The sequence below is a fragment of the Mesoplodon bidens genome, assembly GCF_964165515.1.
Source record: "Mesoplodon bidens genome assembly, chromosome: 12".
Classification (NCBI taxonomy): domain Eukaryota; kingdom Metazoa; phylum Chordata; class Mammalia; order Artiodactyla; family Ziphiidae; genus Mesoplodon; species Mesoplodon bidens.
The window spans coordinates 83,847,804-83,861,071 of record NC_138168.1 but is presented as its reverse complement, the minus strand read 5'-3'; the positions used below and the strand labels follow the sequence as shown (position 1 = coordinate 83,861,071).

General features: G+C 36.8%; 1 protein-coding gene across 7 annotated transcripts in view; it reads right to left on the bottom strand.

Moving 5' to 3' along the window:
* Positions 1 to 13,268, bottom strand: part of ARID1B (AT-rich interaction domain 1B) — a gene marked incomplete at its 5' end in the record, with an annotated part of 416,596 nt that overhangs the window by 274,048 nt on the left and 129,280 nt on the right. For all 7 annotated transcript variants that reach the window (XM_081251587.1, XM_081251591.1, XM_081251588.1 and 4 more), the window contains one exon: positions 9,329 to 9,457. In XM_081251587.1, coding sequence (XP_081107713.1) covers positions 9,329 to 9,457 — 129 coding nt within the window. The remainder of the gene's footprint in view (positions 1 to 9,328; positions 9,458 to 13,268) is intronic.

Sequence of the window (13,268 nt, the reverse complement as noted above, 5' to 3'; positions counted from 1 at the left end):
TGGCATTATACTGATGTTTGAAACTTTGTATATAGGTAACTCATTATGTATGAATTTTATTTCAGAAAAAAATAAGGAAGCCTAAGTTATTCATATTGATAAGATTTCAAGGGGGCGGTTAGTTGTCACAAGGATAAGGAAATGCAATGAAATTTAAGGGTGTAAGGTAGGAATGCTAGATTGTCCTATGATGTATAAGAGATTGATCCAACAGATCATCATACCACATCACACATTCATTTCACAAGTCCCAGCACTCATTTAGATTTAAAAACAAACAAAAAGCTAACTATTTGTCTAAGCCTAGAACCCAACTCCATTCTGCATATAAGAACAAAGTATTGTTAAAACAACTTTATTAATATACTGAATGTTCTAGGAATAAAACTACCATGTATACTGAGGGAAGATTATATTTTGTTTTGGTCGGACTCTGACCAAGAGCTGCTCATCATCTTAAAAGATGACATCTCCACTGACAACCCTGCCTAAGACATCTGAGAGGCTGATACCACACTCCTGCATCAGCCTCATTGTGTAGCTGTCAGGCCCACACGGATCCCACATATACACGTGAGCATTCATTTCAAAAACCTTCAATGTAGTCATGCTCGAGCATCTATTTAGTTAAATACACAATATTTTATTATATACCACTTTCTTTTCACTTTTCCATGTACAGTCAGTGCATTATTAAGAATTGTTTAAAATTTTGTGCAGTAACATACAGTATCTATAAATTTTGTGTCGGTAACATATTATCTATGAATTTATTTCAAAAGAATAAAGGAGGCAGTAGAAAAGTTTCATTATAGGGGCTTCCCTGGTGGCGCAGTGGTTAAGAATCCACCTGCCAATGCAGGAGACACAGGTTCGAGTCCTGGTCCGGGAAGAGCCCACATGCCGTGGAGCAACTAAGCCCATGCGCCACAACGACTGAGCCTGTGTTATAGAGACCATGAGCCACAACTACTGAGCCCGCGTGCCACAGCTACTGAAGCCTGCGTGCCTAGAGCCCGTGCTCCACAATAAAGAGAAGCCACTGCAATGGGAAGCCCACACACTGCAACCAAGAGTAGCCCCCTCTCGCTGCAATTAGAGAAAGCCCGCACGCAGCAATGAAGACCCAACACAGCCAAAAATATAAACAAATGAATTTATTTAAAAAAAGTTTCATTATAAAATAGGAATGTACTGTCTGTATGTTCTAAATTATCTATTATATTACATGTTTATATAGTTTTAAACTGTATAAAAGATATCAAATAAACAACTAGAAAATAGAAGACGGTACCAGTTCCAGGAGTATGGCAGATTGGATACTCTAAGTGCCTATAATTGAAATATCTAAAATACTTGATAACATGCCTTTTTAAATGGATCACAAACTTGGCATGAATGTGACTGAAACGAAGAACACAGAAAGCAAACCAAGAACATGGAAAGTAAGAGAGCAATAGAAACTGACTTCTGTTATGGATTTTAACTTTCCATTTGATGACTATACAGGGAACAGGGGAAAGGAGGAATCTAGGGCCTACCAAAAGGGAGTAAAATATGAGACAATACCTCTCAAATAAATTAGGGACTAAGAAGGGCTATGTCCATCATTTAAGAGCATGAAAACTCACTAAAGAGAAAGGAAAAATACCTGTCTTGAACTTGATACTGAGAGGTAGGAGGAATTAAGAAATGACTCCTTTGAGAATTAGCAACCACAGGCTAACGATCACCAGAGTTTCTGGTCAAAATTAACACTTAATGGTGTGCTCTGTAAAACCTCAAGAAGAGAAGTCCATTTAAAATGGCCCCGGAGGCCATATGACCTGAACCCACTGATCAATCTTAATACCACTTGTTGTAGGACAACGAAATATTAGGATGTTAACATCCTGAGGTAACACCCTCACTTCATCACCTATGAAGTATACAGACCATGTCAGTCAGTAATGATGTGTAACAAGCCACCCCAAACTTAGTGGCCTAAAGCCACCAGCATGTATTATGCTCACAGATTCTGTGGGTGAGGAATTCGGACAGAGTACAAAAGGGAAAGCCTATCTTCATCACAATCTCTACAGCCTCAGCTGGAAGACAGTTGATAGTCACCAGACAGCCTGGGGCTGGAACCATTTGGAGGCTTCTTCACTCAAAGGGAGGGTCACAGACCCCTCCACTAAACAGAAGCAGTGACCTAAATGTTGGGGACATGATTTACAAACAATCACAAACAAAAATGTTTAACTTCAAGCCTTTGGATCTAACTTGCAATTTACAGGAAATAGAAGGGCTAGATGAACAAATTAAGCCACATCAAGGGAAAACAATCAGACAAAGCCATTTCATAAGACAACTGACTCAGTTTTTTCAACATGCCAAAGGCATGAATGGGGGTGGGGTAAAAGAGAACTGTTCCAGATAAAAAGACTTAAGGACCAGGGCTTCCCCGGTGGCGCAGTGGTTGGGAGTCCGCCTGCCGATGCAGGGGACGCGGGTTCGTGCCCCGGTCCGGGAGGGTCCCGCATGCCACGGAGCGGCTGGGCCCATGAGCCATGGCCGCTGAGCCTGCGCGTCCGGAGCCTGTGCTCCGCAACGGGAGAGGCCACAACGGTGAGAGGCCCGCGTACCACACACACAAAAAAAGACTTAAGGACCAAATCAATGTAGTAACCTTGTTTGAATTCTGCTTGAAACAAATGAACTATAAATAAGGCATTCTGATGACAACTGGGGATATCCGAAAATGGCTAGGTTAGTAAATGAAAAGAACTTATGGTGGCATGTGAATGCTCATTCTATCATCCTGTTTGTCAGCCTATTAAGAACTTTCTAAATAATAAAAATTTACAAACTAAAATATGAAATATGATTCCTGATGACTAGTGCCCACAAGCAACTGGCAAAAGCATACACCAGTCCTTCTGAGGGAACAGGACACAAACCCAAGCCTCAATAAAACTCTTTAAAAAAATGAATGAAGGGAAGTAAGAAAATTCTTAGAACTAAAAGAGAACAAAAATAATGCACGTCAAAATTTGAGAGATTTAGCCAAAGTAGTACTTAGGAGGAAATTTTTTAGTCATATTTATTTGGCTTTATCAGACAAAAAGCAAGATATAATCAAAGTAAGAACAGAATTTAATTAAACTTATAAAAAAGAACATGTAATAACGAGGACAGTGACCAAACTTGTTTCGGAAAGACAAACCACTGGCAAGATTAATCAAGATTAATAAAAGAAGGAATAACATTATTAATTAAAATGCTTAACTCTGGATGTTATAAAAATTAAAGAAATAAAGACTATTATGAACTTCAGGTTAATAAACTTGAAAACCTTGATGAAATGGATACGTATATAGGAATATATATATAAGTAAAAAGCTGACTCAAGAAGAATTTGATAACTTGATATGCCTGTATTCACAAAAGAAATAAGATCAAAAATCAGGAATGGGACAAAAGCTATAACATCAAGGGCTACACAACCCTTTATGACTTTACAGATGCTTCTACCAAACACTCCAAAAGCAGGTAATTCCAGACTTTAAAGTCTTCCAGTAAGTTTAGAAAGGGACTATTATGGGAGTTCCCTGGTGGCCTAGTGGTTAGGATTCTGGGCTTTCACTGCCGTGGCCTGGGTTCAATCCCTGGTAGGGTAACTGAGATCCCGCAAGTCACAAAGCAGTGTGGCCAAAGATAAAAAAAAGTGTGGGTGGGGGGGTGGGACTAGTGTCTTAACGCATTCTGCAAAACTTCATAATACAGATATCAAACCTCATGAGGAGAATTACAGTCCAATCCCTTTTATGAACAGTGATTCAAGAAACCTAAATAAATGTCAGCAGACTGAATCCAGTGATGTGCAAAAAGAGAATATGTCACGAGGCTAGGTTTATTCTAGAATGCGTGTTTGGCATAATACTTAAAAAAATGTAATATACCCCGATAACAGATTATAAGAGGAAAAACAAAGTGATCATCCCAAAAGACACACAAAAAAACACATAAGATAAAATTCAGCATCCATTCATGATAAATTCTTAGCAACCTAGAAAAAGAAGGGAACTTCCTTATCCAACAATGGGCAGCTACAAAGAAAAGAAAAGAAAAAAAGAGTAAACAGTATATCTAATGATGAAATGCTGAAAGCCTTCTTTTAAATCAGAGATAATACAAAAGCAGACAGTCCTTTCAAATAATGCATTGAAGGAGCTGTCTGAGGAAGGACAAAAGAAGGGGAGATGGGAGTGGGTTTTTTTAAGCAATTAAAAAATAAAATTTGGAAAACCTAAGAGAATCTATAAATGATTAGAGTTAGTAGAATTCACGAGAACTTAAAAGGATCAATGTACAATAAAATTTAATATACCAAGTTCATTATATTTGTATATACCTGAAACAATGAGAAAATGTAATATAATAAAAATATAAAATCTATGTTTACAATACCAACAAAAATATAAGGTATATAGGAATAATTCTAACCAAAAAGTACAGCAGTTCTTTTTGAAGAATATTATAAAAGAAATTTAAAACTATCTAAAGAAATGAAGAAATGGAGAGAGAAGTCATTCAGGAAGAGGAGGGACACTGGGGTAGGAATGTGAGAAGAAAAGGAAAATCAGCCCTGAGAACAAGCAGACCAGAGCACCACCCATAGCACACAAGCAGTGCTGAAAGCAGATTTGGACAAGGCCACTTTTTGACAACAAAAATGACTGAACATGTGCCTCTTCTTACTAACACTGTCTTTCTCTAAGTGACTACTGCTTCTTTACCAATGACAAAGCCCGGACACACTTAAGTTCGGCCTCATGGCTCAAAATTAAGACACCTAATCATCAAATGCTCACAGCTTCTTTGAAGCAGCCAGTCCAGACTGACCCTCACTCCCCTAATACCTCTTAGAACCTTCCAACACACACCCCAACACTATAAACCTCCCAACTCCACACCTTCCATGAGGCTCCGCAGGGGCGTGTTCTCCCTGGCCCGTAGTAACCCAAGCCAAGTAAACCCAGCTCGCTTTATTACAAGTGTGTTGCTAATTGTTCAAATGAGGTACTTTTTTTAAAAAAACTCTTATTATTTTATAAGTATCACCTATTTCACATAAAACAAAAAAGGTACAATGAAAAAAAATCCTATTATAATAACAACAAAGACAAAATTCTTAGGAAAAAGCATGGTAAGAAATGAAAAGTTTATATGAAAAATAAGCAAACACAAATTGCCAAGAGAGCTCTGAAAAGAGTAATGAAGATGTATTAACCCTACCAGATATTAAAAAATGATAAAAACAGTACAGTACTGGCACACTAAAAGAAGGACCAATGGAAAAGAATAAAAGTCCCAGAATAACCTCAAACACTGTACCTAAAGGAAAATTTTAAAAGTTTAAAAGGAAAGATAACAGTAATGGTTAACTTTATGTGTCAAGTGGGAGAGTATTTGGGGATGAAATTAACATTTGAATCAGTGACCTTGAGTAAAGTAGATTACCCTCCATAATGTGGGTGGGCCTCATCCCATCAGTTGAAGGCCTAAATAGAACAAAAAGACCAGCCCCCTAAGCAAGAGGGAGTTCTCCAGCAGACTGCCTTCAGGCTTCATCTTCACCATCAGCTCTCCTGGGTCTCAGCCTGCTGGTCCACACCAGATTTTGGACTTTCCAGCTTCCATAACTGTCTGAGTCAATTCCTTAAAATAAAGTATCTTTATCCTAACCAATAGGCTAGTTCTCTGGCGAGACCTAGTACAAGAAAAGTTACTTAACCAAGTGGTCATCTAGAGAAAAAAAAATTATGTTGGATCATACCTCTCTCCTTAGATTAGGATAAGTGAAACGTAGAAATTACTCTATGAAAATACTACAAAGTAACAGGGGACAGTTCCTTTGTAACTTCAGAGTATGGAAGGTTCATAAACTCACTAAAAATAAAATCCAGATATCATAAAAGAAAAGACTGCTAATTCTGAGTACATAGACTTTTTTTTTAAATTCAAAAAGCCCTTCTGAATGATAAAAAAAAAAGGTACCACAATTAATGTCAAAAGACAAATGATAAGATGGGGAAGTGAGTAATTCATATCATGGACAGAGGCTTAGTCCCCCTAATATACCTAGTTTTTATTATATAAATCAATTTTTAAGAGACAAACTGAATAGAAAAATTCAAGATAAAACGATATGAACTGACATTCCAGGAAAAAAGGAAATGAAAACATTTTAAAGTATATGAGATGCTCAGAGTCACTCATAACAAGAAAAATGTAAATTAAAACTACATTATCAGATTGGTAAAAATCCAGAAGCTTCTTAAAACCATGCTACTGGCACATGGGAGGTACTCTCACACATCGATGGTGGGAGTATAAGCTGGCACAACCCCTAAGAGGAACAATCCAGCGATATTTACCAGAATTACAACTGCACATGCCCACTGACACAGCCAGGAATTTACCCTACAGATACACTTGGACATTTATGAAATGACATATATACAGAGCATCATGGCAGTATTGTTTGAATTTCAAATAACTAAAAATAATCTAAATGCCCATCAAAAGAGAACTGGTCAAATACATTATGATATGTCCATAAAATGGAATGAAGCTATAAAAAAGCATGGAGGCTTGCTTTATGTACTCCTTTGGAAAGAACCACAGAAAATATATTTAAGTGGGTAGGGAAGGGGGAATGACAAAGAACACAAGACTGTTTACAGTATTTTACACTGTACCAACATTTGTGTAAAAATAGAGCTAACAATTAAAGTATGGTATTTTGCTTCTTTATATAAAGAAACATACAATAAACTAATGAAGTGGTTATATAGCAAAGGGTGAGGAGGGTGGTGAGCTAGGCAAGAGGAACTATGGCAGAGACTGGAATCCGTATCCTTTCCTTGTACTTGTTAATTTTTGAACCACATGAATGTATTGATTATCCAAAACATTACACATTAAAAAATGTTAAAGACACAAAGTGAGGTATTTTAATAGAAACCTAAAACTACCTTTTGTATCAACCACATTAACAAAAGACACAAAGTCATACTTGCTGATTATCTCCTAATACAAAAATCAACAGACTGTGTATGCTATATCTGGGAACGAAAGGAAAGTCTACAGGAAGGAATGTTCTGTCTGTTACGAAACACTGGCTTCTTCTATTAAATACAGTTGAGCTCCTTTGTTTTTTAAATGTATGTGAATTCAGTATTATAAATGCTTATTAACATTTGGTTTGATTTTGAAAATATTCTAGTGGTTATTTTTCCTTTGTTTTGGGACAGATTTGGGGGGATTATTCTGGTTTTGGGGGTGCTAACTATATCTAAAATGCTAGATCTCATTTCCTAGATAAACTTTCCAAATCTATCTGAACATCAAATTCCCTAAAAAGTAAAACTGTTCCTGTCAAACCAGACCCTTTGATTAGGCTACCTAAATGTCTCTGGTTTCCACTTCTTTGACCCAGAAGAGTTTACTGAAACTTAAACTTAAAAAATATTTAAACATTCTATAGTTAGGGAGTATGAAAACAAGAAAAAATTTCCAATATACTTTGAGAAATATTTGTTTTTCCTCAGAATATACAAAAAAATGACAGTATCTACATTAAGGAATCATTTTTATATAGTATTTCCTGACATATAACTTACTGTATTCAAGTCAATAAAATAATAGCAGTAACGTTCAAAGCATAAAATAGACCTAAACTAAGCACATTAAAATAGTATTCATTAAAATAAGATTTTACCTGTAGTATGCTTTAAATATTTAAATATGAAGGATATTAAATAACTAATTGCCATGTGGAAGAAGTCATCAGTGAATGCTTCATAAAGGAAGTAAATTTTGAACTTGGTCTTGAAGGAAATGACAGGCACTCAGAATCCTTAATCAAATTGGTTTTACAATCAGAGATTCATTTTAGCTCACTGAAGGAAAATGAGTAATATAATCTCTCTACTGAGTCCTTCTTAAACTCTGATGACATGACAAAACATTCTGTCTACAGAGAAGTTCAATAAGGCTCTGAAAGCCCATGAAAAAGCCTGTAACTTTATATATCATAAACCCAGATACCAGTCTCTCTCACTGAAAAAGAAACGGTATTGAAAGGTTATTTAATTTTCCCACATTTTAATAAAAGACCAGACTAAATAACTGAAATCATGTACATTCCTACCTCTATAAATTGCTTTATATGATACCAAAATTTTGAAAACATATATGCAAAAATCAAGATTCTACAGATCTTCAGTCTCAGCTGTTGTTTTAACATGTTTTCTTTGAAGTCATAAACTCTTTTTGGAACTCAAATAAAAGTCACATGGGAAAAGACTCCAAAGAACCCAAGAAAATACTTAAGAAATCAGCTGAATCTATTAAAATTAAGCTTCATATATTTATATATTTTGCTTAGCATCAACAATCTCTCCAAGCTGTGTAAGTAGCACTTTAAAAACTGAATAGTCAATGTCACTGTCTTCCCCTCTCTTCACCACCCCCAACCCACAAAAACGAAAGAAGAGAGGAAAATATAAAATGCAAAGTTACATTTTGATGCTTATGACTGAAAGTGCTATGCAAGCTCTATGTGAATTCAGAGTACAGGTCCTGAGCTCATGATACCTTTTAATATCACTCAGCGACAATCTCTAAAACAAGATGAAACTGAATCACTGTACCAAATGCATATGTACTATTTTTCTACAAATCATGTAAGCTGAAATACATAGCCCAATAACCTAAAAGAGTATTTAATGAGGCTAATTTAAACTAGAAAGTGTTTAACATACTTAAAAAAGTACATGATTCCCTTTAGTATTTTAATATATTGTAATTGAAGTGATTATCTGTCTATAAGCTAGTTTAGGAAGAATAACACTGCCAAAGGCAACAATGTTTTGACCCAGCAGCACTTACCATTAAAACAAAAACAAATCAAAAGAAGGCTTAATACAAAAACACCATGTACGTGCCAACTAGAAAGATTAAATGATCGATAAAACCATTTTCCTGAATAAGCCTCAACGGAGTGACAGAGTACTTTCTGGAAAGATCCAGAACACAAATGACAAAGAACGTGAAATGACTGACATTTTCTGCTGTCACTAACCAGTAATGGAAGAAGCTATTAAACCAGTCATTCTTCCCACCCTTCAATCTCAAACATCCATTCGTAAACAAAGAGTTTAGGTTATAGTTCGGCATTTTCTCAAAACTTCAATTTTTCCCGCTGAGAACAGAAATGTTTTCAATGGGCCAGGAAGACATCTCAGAACAGAGGCCTGGGGACCAGGACTGTGCTCACCTGCTGCGGCTGGTACCTCTGCTGGGGCTGGGACGGCAGATACTGCGCCTGCGGCTGCTGGCTGTAGTAAGGCTGCTGGCCCTGCTGGCAGTAACCGCTCACACCTGGCTGGCCATACTGAGGCGGCACCTGTCACGAAGTCAAGCAGGGCAAGTGAGAAAGTCAAGATGTGCCATTCAGCGAAATCAAATATGGTTTCAATTCAGCAACAGGAAGTGGGTTCTTTGCTAAGCAATTGAATTCGGTATTTTTAATATTCCCTCCATTAGATAAATTGGCATACTGCCTTCTATTCACATACTATCAATGAAGACAAAACACAAAGTATTTTTTGAAGCAGAGTTAAATCATCAGACATCAAAAATTGATAATTTCACAAAAATCCAGTGGTGGGGTCAGGGGGAGTTCCTGATACTGACGTCAAAAAATTGTTTCTGCTAGAAAGTCAAAGCAGCATTATACTAATCCATTCTCATGCAACACTCAGATGAAAATGAACTGCAGTCCAAGCTCACTAATACTGTGTAGGATGCTTGTGGTTTGGGGACATGTTTGTTTCAACTAAGGTCAGAATGCCTCAATTACATTTTAGCAGATACCAGTTACAGCAGCAATTCCATTACCTGATACTATTTTGGCTAAAAAGAAACAACACTGCTTTATAATAAAATGAAACCCATTTAGAAAACAATACTATATATATCAAACAATATAACTATCAATATGAGTTCTTGACGGAAAGATATTCATAGCTATACAAGGATAGTATTTTCCTAGTTGATAAAATGGTTACTGATATAAAGCAAAGTGTACTGTGCTGCAAATACCCGAGTTACAGACAAAATGACCTAAAATCAGTCTTCTCCATTTCTAATTTACACGAGCCTAAAAAATTTTGAAATCATTGTTCAAACAAAAGTCCTTCCTCATTCAGTAAATACACCACTGATGATATTTTCTGATGTTCTTTCAAATAAGAAATCTATTGACATTTTTTTTTTTCCCTAATTGAGAGAAAGAACAGGAGAGGAAAAGAAAAACAAGATATCAGGATGGCAAAAAGCACTCCTGGAATGAGAATGGTGAAGTCACTGTTAATACCACAATATGGTCCATTTGAGAACTCCAAGAACATGATCCCCATAAGCACACATACTTAAGAATTCAGTCATCAGTCCCAGATATACACTTAAAAAACAAATTGACTACAGAATACTGAATGAGGAAAAGAAGAGAGTGAGGAGGAAAATATTAAACACTCTGCCTCTAAGACCAATTAGCACAGTAATTGGCAACATATTCAATGAAGTAAAAGGGAAAAAATGCAGAAAGCTAAAGTTCATATTCCTTTTGACCCGATCTAGATTATTTTCAAGCTGCTAGCAATGCTGACAAAACATTTGGCCACAATGGCTTACAAATGCCTCTCATTTCGCAGACCCCAAGTTAGTAGAACAGACAAGTTTGTATTGAAAACCATTCAACAGCACAGTTGAATTCTTTGCTTTTATTTATTTTACAGCTTGATATCTCATAATGAATGTATGTCCCTGACATAAGCCAAGCCAAAGAATTTCCATAAAATACAACTCCACATGCTAGAATACCATATACTACCACAACACATACCCTTCCGTTCAACACCCATATGTTTGATTTGATATCTAATACTGCATTTCACACAAGCATCTTTGCAGTTTGATTTGAAGCAGTTAGGATAACACTTTGCCAGTGTTAAAATGACTGTAAAGCTCAGTCAACACAGCCAGCAACTCCCCTGTGAATTGCACTTTAATATGTTGACTTTCTGGTTTGCAGAAACCCTTACACACAATATGGAAGTGTGTGTGGGGGGGTTCTATTTTCTAAGCAAGACAACAAGAGGACATATTGCAGGAGTCTCCTAACACTAGAGAAGCCATGAACTTACTAGATTCTTTTACTATCTATTCCAACTCCGAAAAGTGGGGAAGCAAGCCGGATGCAGGGGAGGCAGGTAGGATGGGTGGGAGTGTAAGCAAATCTTCAACGGATCCATAGCAACAATCTGCAACCAGAGCAAACGTCAGAAGGGGAACCATCAAAAACATCTGCTTGGGAGATTTCATCACTGTCTTCCACAATTAAAAACCTACTTGCTACCCTTTTAAATACATGGTCTAATTATTTGGTACTAACTAACTGGCTAACTAACCTTCTGAGACCCTGGGATAACTGATAGGGCCCAGAGCCAATCCACTGCATTTGGTCTATTGTCCTTACGTGGGCGCCATGACAAAACAGAGGTTACTAAGTTCTAGTCTACCTAAAGAATCTCTGTACTAGAAATGTATGAAACCTAAATCCAAGCCCTCCTCTACCTCCGTTGTGTGAATATGATCAATCACATAATGATATGCCTTACATCTCCATCCGAAAAATGGGGCTACCTCCTCTATTAATTCCTATTAATATTATAACCAGCAATATTATAATCCTATCAGGAATTCTACACAATAATTCTTACTTATTAAACTAAGTTGTAGTGCTACTTCTAAAATATTAATTATTAACTAAGTGTTATCTTTAAGAAGCAATTTCTAAATATAATACACCTCAGCTGTCAGGAACTAATGTCAATTCTTTAATGGTCAATCATGTTTTTGCTTTAATCAATTTAGATGTAGGGCTTTCAAAGTTCTATTATATGATTTTCTGACAACTTACACCAAACAATCATCATTAAGAAACATAAATGGAAGGGTGGAGCCATAATACATGGAATGCCCCAGAGCCTGCTGCGGGAAGTTGTCTGCACAAACCCCAGAGAAACTGTGGTCTCGCACTGCCGGCTTCTCACACGCCATCAAGGCCTTCAGCCACCACTCCTCACTCGGACCTCCATCTTTAACAGCATCTGCTGAGGACTGAGAAACCCACTACACTGTTATGAAGACCCAAAGGACTAAGCCATGAGGGAAGCATATGAGCTTTTATCGTCTCAAGTTTTGTGAAATCAGTTTTGGCTACTAAGGGTCTTTTTGTTTATCTCTTAGTTCTTAACCATATTCAGCCATATTCAGGGTAAATAAGATTACCAAACTGTTGAATTCAACTGTTCAACAGTTCAACAGTTACCAAACTGATGAAATTTAACCAAGATTTACTGAGTTTCAGGAACCAAGTGCTGAGAGTTGAGGATACAAAGCACTTCTGTCTCAGATACCACCCCTTCCCTAACCGGCCCTAAGCCACCATCATTCTCGTGCCATTTCTGATTTGATTTTACCACAGGGGAGATTCTTAGATTTAGTCAGTTAACCCTTTAATGATGTGTTCACGTGTTTACTGTTTGTCCTCATCACTAGACTACATGCTCCTACACCCATGGCATGCCTCCTGGAAGAGGGCCTGCCACTGAAATGTCTGTTGGATGAATAATGAAGGTTGTTCAATGGATTATTAAATCGTTATTATTATATAAAACTTTAATGATGGAACACATTATAAAACTGAAATGACTTATACCATCCAAGTCTTTGATTCAGCTTCATCCAATAGCCAAAAACCCCAAACCTCACATTGACAGCAGCAGAGTACCCTTGGCTATTACCGGCTAACCCTCGAGGTCATTACTGCCCAGCAAATGCGCTGGACATTCATCACTAAACTAAACCAAATGGAAACCTCCAGAAAATGCCTAAGATCAGGGATTTTCTATTTGTTATTTAAAAATAAGAAAAACAAAATTTTCTCTCATTTCTAAATAAAGAGGATCTTCAAGTGGAACATGAGCACACACAGTAACAAAATGTTTTATTCCAATTTTCAAAGAAAGGTGAATGCTTTCAAACATTATTGGAGAGGGAAAGTATAGCTAAAAATGATTCATTTACTTCAAGTATTTATTTTACGAAACTACTCTGATAAAGGACATGAGTATTTACTTTCAAATCTCTGT